Source organism: Eutrigla gurnardus (assembly GCF_963514095.1).
Source record: "Eutrigla gurnardus genome assembly, chromosome: 17".
Lineage (NCBI taxonomy): Eukaryota > Metazoa > Chordata > Actinopteri > Perciformes > Triglidae > Eutrigla > Eutrigla gurnardus.
In genome coordinates, this window is record NC_139928.1 from 1,403,649 (window position 1) to 1,428,522 (window position 24,874).

General features: G+C 42.2%; 2 protein-coding genes across 6 annotated transcripts in view; one reads left to right on the forward strand and one right to left on the reverse strand.

The window, feature by feature from the left end:
• The window catches only part of LOC311027554 (death-associated protein kinase 2), a 64,491-nt gene that overhangs the window by 23,528 nt on the left and 16,089 nt on the right, over positions 1 to 24,874 (reverse strand). For 2 of the 4 annotated variants that reach the window (XM_084031608.1, XM_084031609.1), the window contains exons 1-2: positions 10,502 to 10,817; positions 9,405 to 9,594 (exon numbers count right to left, since the gene is read on the reverse strand). The exons of the other annotated variants lie outside the window; for them this stretch is intronic. In XM_084031608.1, the coding sequence (XP_083887734.1) occupies positions 9,405 to 9,532 (128 nt within the window). In that variant the 5' untranslated portion in view covers positions 9,533 to 9,594; positions 10,502 to 10,817. Of the gene's footprint in view, positions 1 to 9,404; positions 9,595 to 10,501; positions 10,818 to 24,874 lie in introns of those variants that run through there. 4 annotated transcript variants of the gene reach the window in all.
• Positions 11,186 to 23,073, forward strand: LOC311027556 (uncharacterized protein). Of its 2 annotated transcripts, none has more exons than XM_084031613.1 (6): positions 11,186 to 11,476; positions 16,438 to 16,584; positions 17,406 to 17,519; positions 18,274 to 19,947; positions 22,701 to 22,769; positions 23,010 to 23,073. In XM_084031613.1, the coding sequence occupies exons 1-4, from the start codon at positions 11,450 to 11,452 to the stop codon at positions 19,234 to 19,236; spliced, it is 1,251 nt and encodes a 416-aa protein (XP_083887739.1). In that variant the 5' UTR covers positions 11,186 to 11,449; the 3' UTR covers positions 19,237 to 19,947; positions 22,701 to 22,769; positions 23,010 to 23,073. The 2 variants fall into 2 exon arrangements, with proteins under 2 accessions (XP_083887739.1, XP_083887740.1); XM_084031614.1 differs by lacking the exons at positions 22,701 to 22,769; positions 23,010 to 23,073 and adding exons at positions 20,517 to 20,585; positions 20,826 to 20,889 and having other exon boundaries at positions 19,858 to 19,947.

Consider the following 24,874-nt stretch of genomic DNA (forward strand, 5'->3'; position numbering starts at 1 on the left):
CTGGGGGTATTCTTCCTGTTTTTTTTTCTAATGGAGCTCAGTGTAATTATCAAACGTTCTATCGAATGTATTTTCTACTTATATTGATCACGTGTCTATTGCGATACATATCATTATCGTTTTATCGCCCAGCCCTAGTCAGTCATGTTATGCTACCGTGAGCATGTTTTGCTTTTGGCTCACGAGAGCAGATGGGCCGGTCATCTGGGTGTCCACAAGACCTACAATCTTGTGTTGAAACACTTTTTCTGGCCAGGGTTAAAATCTGACGTAGCTGCACACTGCCGAACCTGTCATGTCTGTCAATTAGCCGGAAAGCCCAACCAAGTCATTCCGCCGGCCCCGCTACATCTAATACCCGCTGTGGGGGAGCCGTTTGTCTTGCACACAAACGCGTGAACTTGTAGAACTTGTCTCCGAGTATCCTTGTCTCTTTGGTGATGTGCCCTCTCAAACAACTGTGCTTTCCCATGATATTGACGTAGGAAATGCACGTCCTATCAAACAGGCCCCGTACCGCGTCAATCCCGTTAAACGTGAGCTGATGCGTAAAGAATGCAAATATCTTCTCAGTAATGGACTGGCCGAACCCAGTTCATCGGCGTGGAGCTCACCGTGTTTGTTGGAGGGAAAGCCGGATGGTACACCGTGGTTCATAACTGATTTTCGGAAAGTGAATGCGGCGACTGTGTTAGACTCCTACCCGCTTCCACGGATGGAAGATTGTATTGATACACTCGGTGCTGCAAGATATGTAAGCAAGTTAGATCTGTTAAAAGGGTACTGGCAGGTGCCTCTGACGGCGCGCGCGTCAGAGATATCTGCCTTTGTAACCCCCGATCATTTTTTGCAGTACACGGTGATGGCGTTTGGCATGTGTAATGCTCCAGCAACTTTCCAGCGGCTTGTGAATACGGTTCTAGCAGGTGTAGTCAACTGTAACGCGTATTTGGATGACTTGATTGTGCATTCTGTGTCCTGGGTAGATCACCTTAAAACGTTGCGACAGGTTTTCTCCCGTCTTGCGCGTGCTTCCCTCACTCTAAACCTGGTGTGAAGTGTGAGTTTGGGAAGGGCACCGTGACGTATTTAGGCAGGCAGGTTGGGCAAGGTCAAGTTCGGCCTATTGAGGAGAAGGTGAGAGCCATTAACGAGTTTCCGGCCCCCACCACCCAGCGTGAGCTCAGAAGGTTTTTAGGTATGACCGGGTACTACCGAACCTTCTGCAGAAACTTTTCTGAGGTAGTACACCCTCTGACTAGTCTCACTAGTCCCAAAATGCCGTTCAAATGGACCCCAGAGTGCCAACGCGCATTTGAGAGCGTTAAAGCTCTCTTGTGTCACGCCCCAGTACTAGCTGCCCCTGATTTTGGAAAACCGTTTGTCGGTGCTGGTGCCGTTCTGCTGCAGGATGACCCAAATGCTGTAGAGCACCCAGTCAGCTTCTTCTCTCGCAATTTCAATACTCATCAAGGTAGGTATTCAACAATCGAGAAGGAAACGCTGGCTTTGCTGTGGGCTCTGCAGCATTTCGAGGTGTATGTCGGGTCCTCTAGTCTGCCTCTGACAGTTTACACTGACCACAATCCTCTGACCTTCCTTTCGCGTATGTATAATCATAATCAGCGACTCATGCGCTGGGCGTTGCAGGTACAGGATCGCAACCTGGTGATTAAGCACAAGAAGGGATCTGACAACATCGTAGCCGATGCACTGTCTCGTATGTAACAGTTTTGTTTTTGTTTTGGTGTTGAGGTACAGAAACATGCGTGTTTCGTACTTAGGTGGGGAAGTGTTACGGCTGTCGGCGTTCTGAGTTTGTTGTGGGGCATAGCGTGTGTTTTTTCTTCTATGCTGCTTGTCTCCTGATGAGAGGGATCCCCGTGATGTCATGGAAGGTGTCTGGGAACTCCCTCTGCGCCCCGCCTCCGTCTCCTCCTGCTGCAGGTGTGGACAATCGGCTCGTCAGTGGAGTTTGGTGGAGCCTCATTGCTGCTGGTCCATAAAAGAGCATCTCTTGTGTTGGTGCGGCGCGATCTGTGATTTAACTTGATCAGACACGCCAACTTGTTCGAACCATTGCGACATAAATTGTCTTTGTAAAATTTGAACATAGAGTCTACTACGACTGCTTTGTTGTGTGAGTTGTGGTACCTCCTGTTGTGTGCACTTTTGTTTGTGATTTGTTCATGCAGGTGATACAGAGTAGGTAAGTAAAGTAAGGTATTTTTTTATTCTTTTTCGAAAAACGGGTAAGAATAGGTAAAGAAAGTGAGGGGGATTTAGACTAGTTGAAGAGTGGTTTTGTTTTGTTTTGTACTTTTATTTTGGAGGGCCACTAACTAGTCTAAAACCCCGTGCAGGCCTGACACCTGCTTTTGTTCTGTCTGCTTGGAGCTTACTGCTCACCGTGTGTTTGTGGCGGACTGTAGCCCAGTTACTGTTCTTTTGTTCTTGTTGTGTTTAAATAAATGGCTGACTAGCCAACCGTTCACGTGCTTTGTTGCTTCCCTTCTGTCCCTAGACTCTTTCGTACTGTTGGGTTGTAACAACTCCCATGCCATTGGTAGGTGGTCACTCTAGCAGCTAGATAGTAACCTTTTATTTTTGTATAGTTTAATAAATGCATAATTGAGTCACTATCTTGTTTGTTTTAAGGCTACAAAAGTCTTATTGTTTTTGTGGTGTCCTTCAAGGTGTTCTGGATGCAACCAAGGCTGCATTCAATGCAGTTTGCCCAGAGGACGATGGAGAGTCATGGATGAAGAAGCTGATCAGCTTCGGGGCAGATGGTGCCTCAGTGAATATGGGCCACGGTGGAGGAGTGATTGCTCTCCTGCAAAGAGAGGCAGGGGAGTATATTATCCCTATCCACTGCATGCCACACAGGTTTGTAACTGAAAAAATTGATTATGTGGTAGCAGACATATATGCACATTTGTCACATGCGTGTGTGCACACACACTAAATTATTTGTCAGTAAGACGAACACTGACACAGACACACCAACTACTTGTGTAACAGAGAGGAGAAGAAAAAGAAGGTGGATAGTTTTTTTTACTATATTTTGGCTTCAGGGCCCTCAAAGTGTTCCTGCGACATGGAGCAGACAAGGACCTCGCCATAGACCATGGCCAGTACTCCATTGTTCTGCGGCACATGGAGCACCTGGCTGTTGCAGGTTCAGTGGAGGTTCAAGGATGGGCAAAGGTCAGTTTTACACAAAACATGAAGCTAAAAAAAATAGGTTCGAGTCAAATTACATTTCAGACTTGAATGACTAGCAGGTGAGGAGGTTGCTAGGAATACAACACTTATTTTGTACTGATCTACTCACTACTACATGGGTAAAGAGAGGAATGGAGAGTGCACTTTTTTGTGTATTCTGCCATTTTCTCTCTGACCTGTTCGAGGAGTTGTCTTCACTTAGCCTGACCCTGCAGAGAAATGACCTGATCCTCCCCCAAGCTACGTCAGAGCTGAGGAAGACTGTGACCAGACTAGAAGGACTTAAGTCTAGGGCAAAGTCAGGAGGCATGCTGGAGAAGATCCAGACCATGCTTTCTCAGCATGGAGATGATGATGAGTGCAGATTCCAGGTGTTAGGATGAGTTTGTTAGGATCTAAGGGAAACAAATGTTTAGAGCAGAAGTGTGAGAATCAGTCACTATATGAGAATTAGTGTAGGTCTATTTGATTTAAAGATTTGGAGAAATGCAGTCTTTAAATCAATTGTGTGTGATTGTGTGTGTCTCTCTCAAAGGGAATACCACTGAAGGGGAATCTGACAGGTCTCACAGACCTCACCCATTCCCTGCTGAAGAAGCACATGGAGGCGGCCATCCACATCGGTGTGACTGAGCTAAAAGCCAGGTTTGGTGTGCTCCTGAATGATGAGGCTGAAGTCAAGACCCCGGTGCAGGCCTTCAAAGTCTTCAACCATGACACATGGCCAGATGACCAGGGCAGCCTTCTGACCTTTGGTGATGATGGTGAGGCAGACTTGATGAGGCATTTCAGAGAGCCTCTTGAGAGGTAAGAATGTATTTTGCACTGCTGTGCCATGTGATGCAAACAATGATGTTTGGGTATTTGCTAACTCCCTCTGTTAAATCTCTACAGATCAGGGTGTGACCTTGCGGCTGTTCAGGACGAGTGGCAGGGACTGAAGATCTTGGTCAGTCAAAACTTCAAGGACAAGTCCTACAGTGGCCTGTGGGAGACCATGCTGACCAAGGAGCCATACAGGGAGGATTACAAGGTAAGCAAACACAATTTTTTTCATTTAGGAGCACCTGTGCTCCTAGTGAAAAAGCTAAGCGTACAGCCCTGCGGAGGTAAATAACGGCCGGCCTCTAATGGAAGCCGGGGCAAGTGTCCACAGGTTTTCCACGCTTCCCATTCATTGTCAGCTACGGTATGTAAGAAGCCCTGCAATGCATGCAGAGACGGTGTGCCGCCGCCTCCCGCAAGCTTTCGAAAATCTTTTAAACTGAGCTTTGTCACTTCTGCTCTTAACATTGTTGGCCTCAACTGTAACTTAATGCATGGGATCCGAGGTTAAGCATATTAATAGGTTAGGCCTAATAATAATAATGTAGTAATCATAATGTGGACCCACCATATTTGCAGCATAATGTATGATGTACATACATTTAAGTTCCTTGTCTGTACCTTATGTGCCTTGTTTTTGTCTTCCTGGCCCCTTAGCTGGGTCATACTTTATATCATTATCATTTTAACTTGTCTTGTTTGCACACACTTTGGGTATGAGGGAACAATATTTCGATCCTATGTATGTCCTCTACATACAGTATGGCAGAATTGGTAGTTAAGTTGACTTTGATGATGATTCATAAATATTGTGATATTTCCAGTGTTGGGCAAGTTACTCTAAAAAAGTAATTAGTTATAGTTACTAGTTACTTTCCCCAAAAAGTAATTGAATTAGTAACTGCACTAGCCCTGCAGCAGCTAGCCTCCACCAGCCCTGCAGCAGCTAGCCTCCACCAGCCCTGCAGCAGCAAGCCTCCACCAGCCCTGCAGCAGCAAGCCTCCACCAGCCCTGCAGCAGCAAGCCTCCACCAGCCCTGCAGCAGCTAGCCTCCACTAGCCCTGCAGCAGCTAGCATCAACCAGCCCTGCAGCAGCTAGCCTCCACCAGCCCTGCAGCAGCAAGCCTCCACCAGCCCTGCAGCAGCTAGCCTCCAGCTAGCCTCCACTAGCCCTGCAGCAGCAAGCCTCCACCAGCCCTGCAGCAGCTAGCCTCCAGCTAGCCTCCACTAGCCCTGCAGCAGCTAGCCTCCACTAGCCCTGCAGCAGCTAGCCTCAACCAGCCCTGCAGCAGCTAGCCTCCACCAGCCCTGCAGCAGCAAGCCTCCACCAGCCCTGCAGCAGCTAGCCTCCAGCTAGCCTCCACTAGCCCTGCAACAGCTAGCTGCACTTGACTAGTGATTTTCATCATGGCAAATGTAGTGTTTGCTCTTCTGGCTTTTTTGTCTCCGCCTACCATCAGCGAACTTGAAGTGGTTGGGAATAGTTGGCATCCCATTGAATATGAGGAAGACTGTTTTATACTTACTTATTATTGGTTTCCCATAAAAAGCACAGGATGGGATACTATTTTTTTCAAGTTCTGTCCCACCCAGACCATGCATTGTACTGATGATACCATTTTGCCTCACTTTGTTGTATTATTTAGTGCATATGACTGGTTGCTATCGTTTCATTCTTATCCACCAAGTCCTATTAGTCGAAGGAATAGGCATAATTCTACTCAACCAGTACCTACATTCTCAGTGAAGAAAAAAATTCTTATATTTCTTTTGCTTTTACTGTCTGGGAATATTGAACTCAACCCTGGCCCAGATATAAATTGTCTAAGTACTCCGACTGATTTTAAATCCAGATCAGGGCTTGGTGTTTTACACCTAAATGTTAGAAGTCTATTGCCAAAACTTGACCTAATTAAAATCTGGGTTAAATCTACTGATACTGACATTCTTGTCCTATCTGAAACTTGGCTAAAGAAATCCATCACAGACAAAGACATTGCTATTAAAGGATACAATGTTTATCGCTGTGACCGCCCCAGAAAAGGTGGTGGCATAGCAATATATGTCAAACAGAAATTTCATGTTGCTGTTCAATCATGTCTTTCTCTTAGCAGTCAATTTGAATTTCTTGCTCTGAAGTTGGAGCTTCAAAATGGCCACTTTCTCACCATCGTAGGCTGCTATAGACCACCCTCTGCTAGTAGTGAGACTTTATCATCATTGAATAAACAGCTTTTGACTTTAGATTTCAATGAGATACTTTTCACAGGGGGTTTGAACTGGGATTGGTTATCCTCTGCTTCTGATAGTTTTAAATCTATATGTGATTCTTTTAACTTAACACAAATTGTTAATGGGTCAACCCGCCCAAACCTCAAATGTTTATTGTGTGTACATTTAGAGCCATGCAAGAGACTGATGAGAGATCCTTTCATATACACACATACTTTGTGAATAAAGATGATTTTGATACTAATTCCACCTCATTTCATTAACTGAGATCTTGTCAATTGAAATGACAAGATGTATGAATGTAAATTAATGTCAGTCAAACTGATATACAGTCTATTTATTCATTTACTCATTTAAAATTTTGAAGCTAAATTTCAGTATAGTATGCTAATTTCATGTCTGTGGAGTATGTCGTTCTTCCGCCCAGTCTCCTCGGTACGGACTCGGATATTACACAGATCCTGACATAGGAAGTCCCCATCGTAACCATTCCCTTCCCCCACTCCTGTATCTCACAGCGCGCCATCTTGTGCACGCGGACTGGTGACCTTGTGGTGTTTGTTTTACTGCGCGGCGTGTGCCGCCAGTCTCTCATAGCGGCCTTTCTCACTGACTGCGTAGTCACCCCGCGTGACCAGTGTATAAATGCAGCGCTCCCTTTTCGACTCGCTCACCAGATGCGGGAGAAGAAGCATCACATTCAGCCACGGGATAACACGAACCACGGTATGGCACGGAGTTAGCTGCAGGACTATGGAAGAACTGGTAAGTTTATCACTTTCTGTACTGGGCTCCCAGTATGACTTAGCGCTAGGACTTTACACTTGTACTGAAACATGAAAAGGACTATTTTACTGTGGCTGAATTTGACGAGGTCGTTTGCTAATTTGCTAATTAAGGCTAGCGGAGGCTAGCGGATGCTAGCGCCGCGGCGTTTCATTTAGTGTGATTCACTAGCACATAAATATATTATCTCCGAACTGTGGCGCTTTATTTATTATTTACCACACAGAAAATGAACGTCATGTTAAACAGCGGTGATTGTCTCGTCTTTTACACCGTGAGTACAGTGTAGATATACAGCATGGCTGACGGCGAGACACGTCACCTGCACGCCGTGAGCTGTGTTGTTACCCGCTGTTAAACACCGTGTGCTGATGACGGCTGAAGGTGTTCGTCTATAACTCGGTTACAGACACATCATTTAATCCATGTACGGATATTCAGCGCTCTGTGACTCGCGCCGGGAAAGATGAGATACAGATGAGGGACAGGTCAGAGACACAGGTGAGAGACAGGTGAAGACAGGTGAGGGTGAGGACAGGTCAGAGACAGGTGAGGACAGGTGAGGGTGAGGACAGTTGAGAGCATCAACAGGAGAAGTGTCGGGTCATTTCATGCTGAGACGTAACTGTTTACAGTCAGCCAGTCTACCACAGCAGCACCAGTCTGTTCTAATATATATACATAATGTTAAAGTAAACATGTTGTTGCATGGAAATAAAGCTTGGTTACAGTCTCGGTATCACTCTGTCTGCTGTCTGAATAATCTGTTGAAAGACAGTAAATAATTCAGTCATATTTGAAGGTAAAGAAACATTTTAGTGATGATGTGCATTAAAATAATTTGAATGAATGTCACACTTCTCAACGACACTACAGTTCAGTGTGATAATCTTAAGTGGACTTTTAAATGTAGTGTTTTCTTGTTATGGAGCAGATATTATAATCCACATCATGAGTCTGATGAACCGTTATGGGTGTAGTGGTACAGTCTATCACTAATAATAGATGGTAACTCTTTTCAGTTACTACTAGGGATGTCGGCATGCCGATGTAGCTAATTTTATTAGGGACCACAAAAATGTGATCGGGACATCCCTAGTTACTATCTAATGTGATTACTTAGATGACTATTCATACTTTTATCAGTAATTCTGACCCCTGAAACTACTGAGAACTTATCATTGATGTTGTGATTGATATCGTATTGATGATGAGATGTTCAGAAAAATAGATGCAACCTTTGAGACCAGAGCATGGAGTTTACTTTCAGTTCACTTAATACATCATGACTAGACTATATTATATATAGATATATTGCCAGTTTGAAGTGTAATGTGATGTACTGGACCTTTGACTGACGGTGTCACTTGTGTTTACAGGAGGACGGCCGAGGTTATGCACCTATTGGCAGCAGCTCAGATTGCACAGGTGAGAAGGCAACATGTGATGAGATGATAGTATGATGGGGTTTGTATAAATTAGTTTGTGTTAGTGTAGAATACCACACTGAAACAGAGTTCTTATGGCTAAAACACGTAATGGTGGATTAATAAGTTACTACGACCACAGAGGGATTGCTAGTTTTATCTCCTGTGTCTTCTCTGTATGACAGACATTAGTCACTTTATGTACACAGATGTTGTGATTTACAAAGTATCTGTGCTGTCTCTATAGGACTGACCAAAACAGCATTAAGTCACATACCTTAGTTTCCCAGTTTCTAATGTGCCATCTTTAATCTTTCATGTAGATGAAGCACATTGTTAATCACAGATTGAACAGCCTCCACTCGGCCTCGTTAATCAATCTTCAGTCAATTTAACATTTTCTTTTTCTTCAAATTATTTGCAGTTGCTGATGGAGCAGGCGGCTTTCACCCTGAACAGAAGAGAAAGGTAGGATATGTCCTCTTCACTTCAGATCATCAGACGACCTGTTAGTCCATAGAGCTCCTCTCCACAAAGGCAATACTCCTTGTGTAGGTAAATACAGGGCTAAAGGGCATTTAAACATGTGACAACAAAGTCACATGAGATATCACTTCCATCAGAAAAAGATGGACCAGCAAGTGAAGAAGTAGAAATGCAACCTTCATTTGAGGTTGTGTGATATGATGAAAATCATCTATACTGATAAAGGTCATTCCATATCCAGATAACAATACATATCACAATGTAACAAACTTCTATAAATGATGTGAAAGTGTTTCCTGCTGTCAGGCAGACTCTGCCACTCTCTGACTTAAATTACATCCATAATAATCGATAGTAAGAAGAAATATTCTTAAAGGAATAGTTCACCCTAAAACAAAATTCGGTCATTATCGACTCACCCACATGCTGGTGAGAAGTCCGGTGTAGTTTTCTCTTCCTCAAAGTGCACCTGGAGATCCGTTGATACCCTCCTGTAGCAGAAGTCCACACAATGGCCGCAGATGGTGTCCGAGACGAAAAGGTCCATAAAACTCCACAAGAACTTTGTAATATTCCTCCATACTGCTCGTCCGCTGCAATTGAAGTGTCCTGAAGTGGCGACATCCAGAGTTTACTCGTGGACGTCATTTAGTACATTTTTACAGCCTAAACAGTCACTATACTGTGTTTGCCTGGAGGCGCGTTCACGCGTGCCCGCGAGACTCCCTGCACCCGCTCGCACTACGGAAGCTGCGCCGGACAAAATGAACGGAACTCGCAATAGATTCACACCGGTGTTTACATTCTGCTGTGAGCCACCGAGCGACACACAAACACAAGAGGGATCTGCCTGCACTAGTGATTTGAAACTTTGAAAGAAAAAAGAAAAATGTCCGAGGAAGAGCATGAGTTCTTTGCTGAGCCTTTTCTCTTTGAACCGAGTACACGGACGAGGAACTCAGAGAGATGAGTGAAGAAGCTGCAGCTCGACCAGAGCCACAACCAGCGGCGGACTACAGACCTAGGGCATCTGGAACATGGTGGTGTAAATGTCGAAAATGTAAAGCTATGCCAACCGAAGAGGAGAGCCTTTGCTGTGTAGATTGGGATTTGTTGATGCCACAGCTGGAGGATCTCGATATCTCCACTGATGAGACTGAGAGCACTGCCCAAAGACAATGTATTATCGAAAACCCGGATTATCCGCCTTTACTGACCCGTGAGCTTCTCGAGATGTTTTTTCATGTGCCTAAAATCAACTGGAAAAAGAGGCCAAGCCCCGCAGGACAAAACGGCAAGCTCTCTGTAAAGTAAGTTCCATTGTACAGTATGCATATTATGTCTTTTGTTTTGATGCTACTCAATTTACAATATTGTTGTGGATGTTGTGATGTGGAAATGCATAGTTTTTAGTCAAGTAACATCAAACATCCTGTAACGTAACCACGTTTGTGAAAAAAGGTATATAAATATATATCAACATATAAGTTATATAAAAGGTCTGTAAAGTACATACCTCTGTCTTTAGTTGTGACACGGTCGGCACAGCTGTAGTCTTCAACAAAGCTCTTCCTTTAGAAAATGTTATATCCTCCGGTGAAAAGTGTTCACTACAGCAGTGATGTTGCTAGGTACGCGTCCTGCGTCCCTGACGCATTAAAATCTGAAAGGACGCACTAAACTCACTATCCATGCGTCCCGGGGACGCACCTCATTTTTCCCATGAAAAACGATACATTGTGAACATTAAACAACTCGTGTTTAATCACAGTAACTGGCAAAAGAAACCTTGTTGTTAGCAGACTGGACAGCGCTGTTTCAACCCTCTGCGCATCTACTCGGCGCAAACGTGATCCCCTGTACAAAGTATCGCGACATGCTAATTTAGCCGCTACCAAAACAACTAGCCTGTCACCGCTGATTTAATTTCAACAATTAAAAATACGAACTTCATAGTAAATAAACCCACGTTTCCACTGCTCGATGCTGTGCTCATTCGTGTACACCAAAAACATATCTGCATCATTTCATTTTTCTCAAAAGACTTTCCACTGTGTTAGTTATGTTTCATTTTTGAGCTAATCAGGGATGTGATTCTTCCGGATAAATCCGGAAATCCGGCTTTTCGGCAAGGCACGGGTCATAATGACCGCTCACGCTGTCAACGGTTTTTGTGCCTCTGATTCATGTCTTCGTGTCACTCCGCAAGTCGTGCGCGTTGTCGCGGTGGAACTTCATTCAAAGCAGAGCAAACCAAAGTCTCCGCTGTGCTTCCCGACCACGGGCTAGAAGCTGAAGCAGGAGCGGTTAACTATGGAAATGAGGAGAACATGACTCGCCCTGCCTCGTCGGCATGCAAACAGTAATCAGGAGTAAATGCTAAACGTCAGTGATAGACTCGGTTGCTGAGCTCTCACCCAGCGCGTGTGGCCAAGCTTTCTCCCCCTTCTCCACCTCACATGAGATGGGGAGAGAAGTCCCCCCCTCCCAGGTGAGCTGCTTCTCCAAAATAAACCAATAGCGAAGCCCGTTAGAGGGCGTAGCACGTACGAAATAGAAGTAGAGTTAAACATCTATTTAGAGTACAAATTAATAAGAGTAATTATTGTAATGTAAACATTATCAAATTTGATCTTTTTTTTCTGCTTGCTGAGCCTGAACATTGATTACCATCTCCCAAAATGCAGTGGAAGACTGTAATAATAATAGATAATAAATAAACTACTATTAGGTGATTTCTGTCATCTTGTTTTGTCTTGTACAGGCTTTAGGGATGAGCTGGTCTTTTGTGCAATTTCTATATGCCTATTGTCTTTAACCTGCTGATACAATGCATAGGTAAATAATAAATATTTAAGTTAAACAAATCTTACAATTTTCTAGTAGTCCAGATTGATGCATTTAATTGTTAAAATTGACAACATTTTCTTCCAGGGGACCCCCCCTAGTTGTACCCAGTTTTCTCATTAATGTAATGTTCTACATTAATGTGAAACGATTCGGGGGGGGTATTTTCCTGCTTTTTTATTCTTTGCCGATCACATCCCTGGCTAATACAGTAGCTAAATACACTAAAAGTTTCACAGTGATTGACTCAGTTCATTTGATTTAGTTGATGTTCAGATGAGAAGATTTTGGTGACAATTCATTTATTGACTCTGTCATGGTGATGAAAATGTTTTGTTCATTTGTTAAAATCAGCACTTTTATTGAAATTTTATTTTGGTACTACAGACCATAGAGACACCATTTTGTTTTGATTTGAATTTTAGTAATTTATTTTGGTGCTATTTATGTTGCTACAAAAATGCTGTTTGATTTGAATGTCATATGTCATGCCACTGTGACAGTTGTTTTGCAATAAACTTTTCAGATTTGGAATTTTATTTGTTTAATTTCAGATACATTTTGAACATGTTCAATGAATATATCCGTTTATTATAACCATATCATACCACCATCAAAGGAGTTTAACACTCAATAATATTTAAGAAATAGAATAATATAAGAAAGAATTCCTTTTTTTTAACTGGGGAGTCGGGACCCATTGAATTTCCCAGGGACCCACTCAACTCACCACCTGTGGGTCCTGGGGACTCATTACATTGAAAACCTATCAACATCACTGCTACAGACCGGGAGTCCATGGAGGTTGACGGTGTTGTTGCTATCGCGACGAAGATCAATCAGCCACAGCTGTAGTCTTTCAGGGTCCTGAACTGGTAGTTTGTGGAAAGTCACGGATCTCCTGAACGTACGCTTCATTTGATTGAAGCATCCAGGAAATGAACACACTCGAACCATCTTTACCGGCGAAATTGAAAAAAGAGTCAACCAACAAAGAAAATATCTAAAAGTGTTGTTTTGCATCCAACTCGGGGAGAAGCTGAGTTTGTTCTCGTGCATGGCTGTGCTCTTGCGTTGCTCACAGCAGGATGTAAACACCGGTGTGAATCTATTGCGAGTTCCGTTCATTTTGTCCGGCGCGGCTTCCGTAGTGCGAGCGGGTGCAGGGAGACTCGCGGCCACGCGTGAACGCACCTCCAGGCAAACACAGTAAAGTGACTGTTTAGGCTGTAAAAATGTACTAAATTACGTCGTTTCGAGTAAACTCTGGATGTCGCCACTTCAGGACACTTCAATTGCAGCGGACGAGCAGTATGGAGGAATATTACAAAGTTTTTGTGGAGTTTTATGGACCTTTTCGTCTCGGACACCATCTGCGGCCATTGTGTGGACTTCTGCTCCAGGTGCACTTTGAGGAAGAGAAAACTACACCATGGGTGCAGTCGAATAGTCTTTTTTGCTTAGGAAGGTTCCTAACTGAAGAAGTGACCCGGAAGTAAACAAGTGGCCGCCATGATAAGAGCCGTTCGGATTCTCTAAATGCATAGGAAAGGAGCTCCAATGCTTCCTTTCAGAGCTCCTTTAGCATAGGATGCAACGGACCTTCCTATGCGATAGAAAAGGAGATTACGCCGACCCACAATTCTTTGCGAGAGCAACATTTAAAGTGGCCTTTCATGAAAACAAACGATACGTGCATTTGCATATTTAACATTAACTTTCATGCAGACATATAGTAGGCTAATTGGAATAGTGTTGATAAATGTGTGGACAGTGATAATAATCAAATGTTTTTTTTATTTTATTTATTTCAATCATGTTACAAACTTGACAAAAACGAAACTAAAACCACAAATGAAACGTAAATAAAGCAACCGGTCAAACAGGAGCTGCTGGACCTGAAGCCGGTCAGTGAACCGGCTGTTTATAAAACCAACATGTGGAGAAGTGGACGATGCGCTTTTTGTAGTCCATTATTGTAGTTTCTCCAGCGCAGACGCACGTCAATCGCCGGTGCCGATCATCAGCTGTCAATCATCAGCGGCCGCGTTATAATGACGTAGCTTAGTGAAAGTCCGGTCGGATTCTCTGAGCACCGCGGTCGACTATTCCTAAGTCCTTTTGAGTTCTCCTATCGCCTTTCCTTAACCCCGTGAAGTTTTCCCCAGAGGTCAAGGAATAGGAGATAGGAATAGGAGTTAGGACCTTATTTTTTGACTATTCGACTGCACCCCGGACTTCTCACCAGCATGTGGGTGAGTCGATAATGGCCGAATTTTGTTTTAGGGTGAACTATTCCTTTAATAAATACAGTTTTTTGTCATTTTATTGTTCAGATTTAGGATGAACAGATTTTTAACTGGACGGTGACACAGAAAGAACTTTGGGATGGTGGGATGGTTTTCACAGGACAGCGTTGAGCTGTAGGCTAACTAGCTCAGCGTGAGACCAATGAACTCCGCAGTATGATCGTACTGGAAGATATTGTACGTTTTAAAAAAAAATTATGCACATGTTGGACATTTTCAATGTTGTTTTAGACATTGTTGGGGTTGTAGCAGGGGCAGATTTGGTTATCAACAGTTAACTATCAATATCAATATGATTATCGGTATTAATAATTATATTTAATATATTATCATGATATAATCATGAATAAACGGGGCACCACCCTGGGATCAGGGAAAAGATAACCTAAAACTGTATTCAGTCTCAATATGAAGGTTTTATACTCACATGCCAATCATCGTGATCATTGGCATAGGAGTACAAAACCAATCGAACAATTAAAAAGGCGTGAAATTCAAGCACTAGCCTTCACAACCTGCTGTTATCCAGTGACATATACACAACAAGCACAAGAGACCGCTAGTTATAATATAATAAGATTTATTAAAATCAGTAATAATGATCACAATCAATAACACTGCAATTAACAAAGCCTTATTACCTAACTACCTAACACACAAAGCTAAGCTTAAACAAAGGGAGAGACACACGTGGAGTGTGTGTGTGCGTATGTGTGTGCGTGCGTGTGCGTGCGTGTGTGTGTGTGCGTGTCGAGAGAGAGAGAGAGAGAGAGAGAGAGAGAGAGAGAGAGAGGGAGAGATGGCTATGGGCGGCCACCAGATGGAGCTATTCCTCGCAGCGTTCAGGGGCGGAGCCACTGAGGTTCGATGGGGTAGCGAGAGAGAGAGAGAGAGGTGGAGCTATTCCTCGCAGCGTTCAGGGGCGGAGCCACTGAGGTTCGATGGAGTAGCGAGAGAAAGAGAGATGGCCGTATGTAGCCACCAGATGTAGCTATGTCCCTAGCGTCCGCCGGGAACAGCTGGTTTAGGACACGTGTGTGCGGCGTGTATGTGTGTGTGTGTGTTAGCGGGACACAAACAAAGAGAGAGAGGATGCGCAAGCGATATTCGGAGGGACAGAAAGCGTGCCGCTATCACACGGGCTCGCGTGAATGAACTGGCGTTTATTCCGCGAGACCGGTCTTTTAACTGATAGTAGAGGCTTTCTGAGCTCGCGAATATGGCGGAGGTTAGTCGGAAACACTGTTACAGAAATCAACCCAGCTGCGTGGGTACACGATCAGCATTCACATACAGCAGCACATGAACAAACGGACTCGGCGATCCGCGATCAGAACTTAAAACACATTAACAAGAATTACAAGCATGTCCTACACTATCGAATCTCTGCTTCTGCCCAGACAAATAGCCTCTTACTTTTGTCGATGTGAGATGCGTCGATGTGAGGTTTCCGTCCCGTGCGTTGATGGCGTTTCTTTACGCTGGCAGCGGACGGTAGTTTACGAGCGCTGGTTCAGCGCCGGATCCAATTAGTTGAAGAAAACAGTTAGTATTTCTTCCTTCTGCAGGAACAATCGCGTGGCTCGGCGATTTAGTCAGCTGATTTCAGACAAAGACGGGTCGAGTTATCCGTTCTGCTGGCAGCTGGGACGAAGAACGTTTCTTCTTACCGCGGGGAACGGGAGAGTCGCGCTGTCGCGGTGGTCTCCTCGGGATCCAAAATGATAAACAAAAGAAAAATAAAACGAGTAGAGAAAAAGAGGGGTAAAACAGTCTGTTGCTCGTCCAGCGAGTTTGGGGGAAAGACTGCGGCCTAGGACAAAGGGAAGCGCTGTAGACGTGATCTTCACCTCCTGGCGTAACCGAGTTACTTTGGAGAGAGTGTTTTTCTGGTGGCCGCGGGATTTATAGCTTACGGCTGGTCCGGGGGACCCCCTGGAGTCCCATGCAGTTCGCAGCCAATGGAGCGCCAGCTGTGTGACGTCAGATCTCGTGACCAGGTGGAGGTGACACTAAAATGGTGGTTGTAGTTTTTTATCTCCTTTGTCCCATTGTCTGGCCGCATTGAGTAGGCTTTGTAGGCCGCATTCTGTAGTCCTAACGGTTAGGTCCCAACAACATTGTCTAAGACCATGTTGGGCAAAGTTTGGTGTTTGACAGATTGAATGGAAAGTGATGCTCAAAATGATCAAATCCATTCCTCAAAACTATGGTACAGCCTGAACCGCGACTTCTTATTCACTGCAGCCCTTCTCAATATTAAACATTTTTAAACTTCTTTTTCTGTGTCTTGCAGGCTGACAGTCGTCACTTGCGACGCCTGAAGAAATTGAAAAGACATCATAATGTGTGTGAGACCCGATATGAGAAGGCGTGCGCTGAGAGCATAGAGCAGGAGCGGGAGGAGACCGCAGCTTTACAGCGTAGCGTCGTGAACACAACAGTGAGTAGTACAACACGTCTCTGTCACGTACACAGAGAGATGAATGTTTCCTGTCATTATGTGCATTTGTCTCTGTCTTTGATTGTTTAGTCAGATCAGTTGTAACTTTATCTTCAGTTGCAGTATTAGTGTTGGCTTTGTATACATTTCTGCATCACTGTATGTTTGCCAGTTTACAGACCAGTACATCAGACTGGCACATCCTGGAACTTTGGTTTGCAACACGTCCCCTTGCTATAAACTTTCATGTAAAGTAGCAGTACAAAACAATGAATAAAATGGCAGAAAATTAATGAATAAAATACCCAAAGGCACTTGGTCAAGTACTCCGACCTGATGCCCAGATGCTCTCCTGCTATAATCAGCTGTAAGGTGCCTGTTTTTGTGCCTCTGGCATTCTCCCTGATTCTCCTTTCTAACTGTTGTGTAGCAGCCTCACAGTCAAGCTAACTATCCATCAGTGACTGTTAGCATCAATGAGCTGTTTACAACACTAAAATAAATATGGCTGTTTCTAGTTTCTTATTGTTATTCAGGATCATTTACATGACAGAACCTGTTCCTTCTTTTAAAATGTACTTTTCCCATTCAGTATTTTCATTCCATACTAAATAATTCATGTAGCTGGATAGAAACATGATGATGATAGTTCAGTCATAATTCTTATTTACTTTTATCTTTCAGGAATCATTAAGAACTTTACACTTTTGAATAAAGGGCAGCAGAGTTACAACAGAAGTCTTTGCGTATCTGTTATAGAACGTTTTCAGTGGATTTGAGAATTTCATAGTAAAAAATATTTTGCGACGTTTGTTTTTCAGACAGTACAGGAGAGCTCCTGTGACAGCCAGGATACAGACATACTTGACCCAACTCCACCTGATGTTTGCCAGGACAAAAGTGTACCAGAGCTCAGAAGGACTGACAGTGTGATTGTAAGTTTCTTTGAAAAACTGCAAATGATAACATATGAAGTGTCTGTCAGTTGACTGCTATCATGGATTTCCCTGCAGAGAGGATAAAGGAAATACAAAGTACCAGCCAAGTTTTTTTATATTGCAGGAATTGGATTTCTGTCGTTTGTATCTGCTATGGTGGTTCTACCTCCAATGCAATGCTGAATCCTTTGCTAAGTTTTGAAGCACAGTGCATACTTACGTAGATAGAAGTCTGCTTTGAGCCATTTACACTGCTGTTCATCTGAAAAAGGCATGAACGCTACATAGTTGCTGGGCAAAGGAAATCTATCTTTTCACCACTGAAAATAAAAAATGTTCTTGTTTTGCACATTGAGCACAAAGTAAGTTCAAGTAATGGATCAGTTTGTCACTCAATGTGGGGTAATTATCAAATAATTGGAATGGTTTCAGCTGTACAGAATTAAAGGTGCATTTTTATATAGTAAAGACAGTCAACTTTACCATCTACAACACCACAGGAACTGTTTAGCAACAGGAGGCCTAGGTACAGTTGGCACATAGTAAATAATGTATCTTTGTGATTTGCAAAATATAGTAATATATTTATTAATAATATTTTTCACTTTAGGCAAGCGCTCAAATTTTCATCTGAAATTTTAGCTCTTTGTAATTCTAGTGAATTGTTTAGTCTTGACATTTCTGATGTTTTAGTTCTTGTGATTTTACAAAATACATAAAGACTTAAAATAAGCTCTAATCTTGTTTTTAGCTTACCAGAGACCTGCTTGGATACTTCACAGAGGAATCATACGAGTTCAGTGAGGATGATTATGTTCCCCAATCCGCTGAAGACACAGAAAGCGACAGTTCAGCTGAAGATGTCAAACCAAAGAGAGGGGAGAAAAAGTTAAAGAAAAGAACTTCAGCAAGCTTTAAGAAAAGAGATGTCCAGTCACGTAAACAAATACCCAAGACAGACTCTAGTCCCCTGGATGGAAGTGACACAGAAGAATCCTCTCCACTCGATAGTTCTGATGTGACTGTCATGACACTGAAAAAGAAAGAACAGGGCAGCAGGCTCTATGACAAAAAGTACTACTGTGTGTTTTGTTTGAAGCCTTTCTCCAAAATGGCACGCCATTTGGAGTCAAAACACAAAGATAAACCAGAAGTGTCGAGAGCAGTTTCATGTCCGAAGGGGTCAAAAGAGAGAAGAATCCAGTTAAGTCTTTTGAGAAACAGAGGGAATCGTGTCCATAACAATGAGGTGCTTAAATGCGGAAGAGGGATGGTGATACCCCGTCAACAACCCATTGCCAGTGTTACTGCCAGTGATTACATGCACTGTGTCAATTGTGAGGCTTACCTCAAGAGAAGATCGCTGTGGAGGCACATGAGCAGATGTCACCTACGCCAGAAAGTTTCGAAGCCAGGAAAAACAAAAGTCCAGGCCCTTTGTGCATATGCTCAGCCAGTTCCAGACAAAGTGAATACACGGTTTTGGAAACTAGTGCTCAACATGCACCAAGATGAGGTAACAGATGTTGTCCGCAAAGAGAATAGCATCCTAAAATTAGGAGAACACCTCTTCAACAAGCATGGCCACGATGTCACAAAACATGAGTATATCAGGCAAAAGATGCGTGAGACAGGACGCCTAGTTCTCGAGGCAAAGAAAAGGGGGAAGTTGAAGATGATGTCGGACTTCTTTGTAACAATTTCCCTTAAGTGATAGAAGCAGTTAAGGGTGTGGCAGGCTTGAATGAGGAAACGAACACTTACAAAACGCCATCTCTGGCATTGAAGTTGGGCCACAACCTCAATAAAATCGCCAACATTGTTGAATGTGTGTGTCATCCCAGGCCCTCAGGAATTTGAGTGAGGCAAAGTGGAATGCTCCGCAACTTCTCCCCTTCACCGAGGATGTGAGAAAAATGCACCAACATCTCAACATAAAAAGGAAGGAGTGGCAAACAAAACTTGATGAAGAACCAAGTAAAAAGGACTGGGCAGAACTTGCCAAAATTACTCTTTGTGAGGTAATCCTTTTCAACCGCAGAAGGGAAGGAGAAGTATCCAAGATGTCCCTTAATGCCTTTACCTTGAGAGATGCCTCATCGACACATCCAGACGTCCAGCACTTCCAGCGAGTTGAGATAAAAGGAAAACGAGGAAGAAAGGTCCCCATTCTCCTCACACCTGATATGCTGGCATCAATGGAGTTGCTTGTCAAGACTCGCAGTAACTGTGATCTGTCTGATGAGAATCACTTTGTGTTTGCAAGACCAGAAGCACTCAGTCATTTCAGAGGATCAGATGTTATCCGTCAGATTGCTGTCTCGTCTATGTCCAGAGAACATGGCTGTGGACAGCGATGCATCAGACACGGAGGAGGAAGATGACATCTCTGTGAAGGATGCTGCATCATCTTCACAATCATCAGGTATGTGGGATATTAACGAAGAGGAATTATAGTAAAACAAGAAGCCAATTGTAATCGGCCAGGTCAAAGGAAATTACTGCATCTATAACCTGTTTTATTGCTGAGGACTTGCGACCTTACAGTGTGGTGGAGAATGACTTTGTTTGTTCATATTTCTCCCCCTAAGTGCCAAAATGAGACACCTGGGCATGAATGTGTCAGACAGACTTCACTTTATATTTATAATGTCAAACATATTGTAGTATTTAGTAGTATTTGTTCATACATTAGGCTTCAAGTTTTAGTTCTGAAATGACACATTTCATGCTTAGGATTAGATAGGATCTATCTGAAGGTCAGCAGTGACACTTTTATAGATTTGACTTATTCTAATATGTCATTGAAAATGAACATCTACATTAAACAAAGAATTGTGTTACATCGAATCTAATCGTTCCATAATAAAAAGGATCTTCCCTGAATCGTATCATAGCTCATGTATCTAGATACGCATGGAATCGTCCACTAAGGGAGAGATGTACACGCCTATTGAATACTCATTTACTAAAATAGAGCTATTTTGATTACAGACCAGTCAAGGGTGAAAAAGAAATCATCCACAGAAGGTGAACAAAGCAGTGGTCCGCATCCAGCCAGAGGTAATTAGAATACAGGAGATTTATGGAAATTTCTTTTAACTTTACACAAGTAAGCACATATTTTTCAACAATGTTAATAACTTTTAATATTTACATGCCTTTTACTTTGATTCTGTATTTTTTATTCCTTAGAATGCCACAGTAAAGTTTATCCTGTGGGGACCAACAGAACTATTTGATTGCAGATATTGCATGTTTTTAAAAGTACTTTCATATTTTTTGCTAATGTGTTTTTAACAGGCACCTCAGATGAAAAGATGCTGCTGGTAGAGGAGGCCACTGGCAAACCGTGCAGAACTAAAGGCAAGCTGTTTTATTAGTTAATTTGACATGTTGTGCTAACTTGTAGTGGAAGGTACTTTTCTTACAATGCCACTTTGTACCTTTATTCCACAACATTACACACCCTTCACTGGTAACCCAGTAATCATGATTATGATTTTCTTACAGATAATCGTTACTCATTAATTCCATGCACTGTAAATATTTACCATCAGCACCATTATATGGAGGTGTTCCAGTTTGATTTGGATGCATACTGTGATAGACATTCTATCCTACAACAATTTGACGTATCCAAATGTTCATGTTCCTCATGATAATCATCTTATAATCAAAGGTTATTCTGTTAACCTTTTAAATTACATAGTAAGAGCTATTAAACTATGGAAAAGACCCACTTAAGACATGCAAATCTCATGGGAGTTCATTATCATCAAGAGTTCATAATGGATCGTGCAACACACAACTACTCCAGGCATACATTTGATTTCATCAGATATCAGTGAAGCCTCCAGATATAACAAATGCCTGAGGAAGTCTTTATCAACAAGGAATTGACTCTGCTTGCTGGGTACCTGCTTGTGGACAATAGTCTCAGTGTGCTGTATGGAATTCATAGAGCCTTTATAGAGCCCACCGATGCAACTATTTACAATGAAAATCTGCCAATCAATCAAACACGCAGGACAGTTTCTATATGTGCCACTAAAATGCCACAGTGGACTGAGCTGAATGCTTACCAAAATGGAGTCCATCTTCTCATGCTGTTACTATAGCAACAATCACTGGCTAGCTACCTTAGCAGAGCAAATATCCTGCTGTCTGCCCTTATCTTTGGTAGTGGCAACAGCATAACAAATGGTCGGACCCGGATGGCACGGACCCTGTATCGATCTAAATGCACTATGAACTGGTCGATGGCCCGATTGTAAAGTTATGGATCGGTTTAATGAAGCTGCTCTGCTGTTACTTCCTCACTGCGTCTTCAAACCCTCGTAGAATTCTCACCGGAGACTTGCTCTGGTCGTGAGCGACTCTCGCAAGACTCGTAACAGTAACGTTAGCGTTAGCGTAGAGTTACCTGAGAGGTAAACACAAGAGCAACGTGTCCGACAACACCAACATGCTTTACAGTGCACCGTCACATCTAAAATTAAAAGTCTGTCTGTTTGTAAGCTCTGTAGAGCCGTGATTAAATACTGCAGCAGCACGACAAATCTTAACACTCACGTGAGACGGCACGGTGAAACATGCGCAGAAGACTACGATGCTAGTAAAATTAGCACAGGCAAGAATACGCAAGAGAAAGACAGATTAAACACTTTTTCCAGCCACAACTCGGCCAGGTCAAAGGAAATTACTGCATCTATAACCTGTTTTATTGCTTAGGACTTACGACCTTACAGTGTGGTGGAGAATGACTGAGTTTGTTCATATTTCTCCCCCTAAGTGCCAAAATGAGACACCTGGGCATGAATGTGTCAGACAGACTTCACTTTATATTTATAATGTCAAACATATTGTAGTATTTAGTAGTATTTGTTTTAGTTCTGAAATGACACATTTCATGCTTAGGATTCTCTGTTATGAAATATCTATCTGAAGGTCAGCAGTGACACTTTTATAGATTTGACTTATTCTAATATGTCATTGAAAATGAACATCTACATTAAACAAAGAATTGTGTTACATCGAATCTAATCGTAAAAAAGGATCTTCCCTGAATCGTATCGTAGCTCATGTATCTAGATACGCATGGATTCGTCCACTAAGGGAGAGATGTACACGCCTATTGAATACTCATTTACTAAAATAGAGCTATTTTGATTACAGACCAGTCAAGGGTGAAAAAGAAATCATCCACAGAAGGTGAACAAAGCAGTCGTCCGCATCCAGCCAGAGGTAATTAGAATACAGGAGATTTATGGAAATTTCTTTTAACTTTACACAAGAAAGCACATATTTTTCAACAATGTTAATAACTTTTAATATTTACATGCCTTTTACTTTGATTCTGTATTTTTTATTCCTTAGAATGCCACAGTAAAGTTTATCCTGTGGGGACCAACAGAACTATTTGATTGCAGATATTGCATGTTTTTAAAAGTACTTTCATATTTTTTGCTAATGTGTTTTTAACAGGCACCTTAGATGAAAAGATGCTGCTGGTAGAGGAGGCCACTGGCAAATTGTGCAGAACTAAAGGCAAGCTGTTTTATTAGTTAATTTGACATATTGTGCTAACTTGTAGTGGAAGGTACTTTTCTTACAATGCCACTTTGTACCTTTATTCCACAACATTACACACCCTTCACTGGTAACCCAGAACAAACGCGTTATTCCACCGGGCGCACCGCAGTGCATGCCTCTGCTCTGCAGAGAATACAAAGTCATTCAACACAGAGCAGATCAAGTCAGACAGGAAGTCAGACACAGGAACGGCATTGACAATCTGGTCAATTTCAAAATAAAACACCCTGTGCAGTGTTTGTATCTTCTGTTACGGTCATGAACTGTTGTCATTGTAGTTTCATTACGGACTGGTCATGTGACATTTTGAAGAACATTAAGTTTCTGTCTCATGTTGTTCAGGGTCATCACAAACGAAAAGAAAGAAGTGGAGTGAAGAAGAAATTCAGGCTGTTGAGAAAACACTGATGGACTACATAAACTCTGGGAAGGTTCCTGGTAAAACACATTGTCTGGAGTGCATTAAGACTTCACCAGTTGCACTTCATGGGAGGAGTTGGGAAGGAGTGAAATTTTATGTCAAAAACCGCATTGATGCTGCGAAACGAGACACACTGAAACGAAGGTAAGCCTTGAAGTTACTGCTGTATGGCTGTCTGATGGGAAGTTCAACAGGTTACCACAGGTTTCAGCTGGAGTTCTAAATCGTGCTCTCTGACGGTTATGTTTGGTATCTATTTTATTTGTTTTATAAATGTTTTTAGTTGCAAAACAAGACTTATCACACTTATACAGAATACACTGCACTGTACCGTGTGTACTGTTGTAGTACACTATGTTTGTGTACTGTGTTGCACTTTCTAGTGTAATACAGCAGTTTCAAATATAATATATATATTGTGCATGTATACGAATACTGTATACACCAAAGTAATACATGCAAATGCATGTAGGTTCTTGCATTTTGTTATTTGAAATGGTTGAAATTGAAATAATACACAGTACATTTCTGTTTTACAGTGCTGCAGTATTACAGGTTGTAATAAGTACAGAAAAACAGGGTGGTTGTGCGCACATCCAATAAGTACAGAAACAGTTTGTTGGAAGCACTCACAGGTTTTGCCATTGAACTCCTTAATGCTGACATTTCAGTACTGTGATAGGACAGTATGTTTTTTTTTCTATATTTGAAATATTCTACTTGTAACTTCTGCTCTTAGTTTACAGCAATACAGTTACTTTACTTTTGAGTAACTGTACATTGTTTACTGTATACTGCCACACAGCACCTAAATTCTTGTAGCATTTTGTCAATTGAAACTTTTCCATTACACTGGAAATTAAAACAAAATTCAGCATTTTCATATTTTTCTGTGCAGAAATGGTACATAATGGTACATAAGAAGTGCTGTCACAATTTGTTAGAAGCACTGATTTTCATTTAAACAGTGACATTGAAATATTAATGCAGAGAGCATTACAGTTGTGGTATTTTGATTTGCAAGTACTGTACGTGATTCCTAACTATTATCATGCAACACTGTTGGAATGTAAACTTAAGATGGCTGAATAAAGCTCCTCAGTTAAAACAATTCTATTGAGAGTGGAGTCCAATATGTACATATTAGGCATTGATTATATAAACAGGAGTTATTTTGAGTTTAGTATTCTAAGAATAAAAATATATGTACATATAATACAGATGCCATTCTTTTAAAAAAGTTATTTATTGATCTTTATTTCTTTATTGAACCACTGTTGCTTACCTTAAAAGACTTGTAAGAATGTAAATAAATCCTCTACAGCCAAATGTGAAA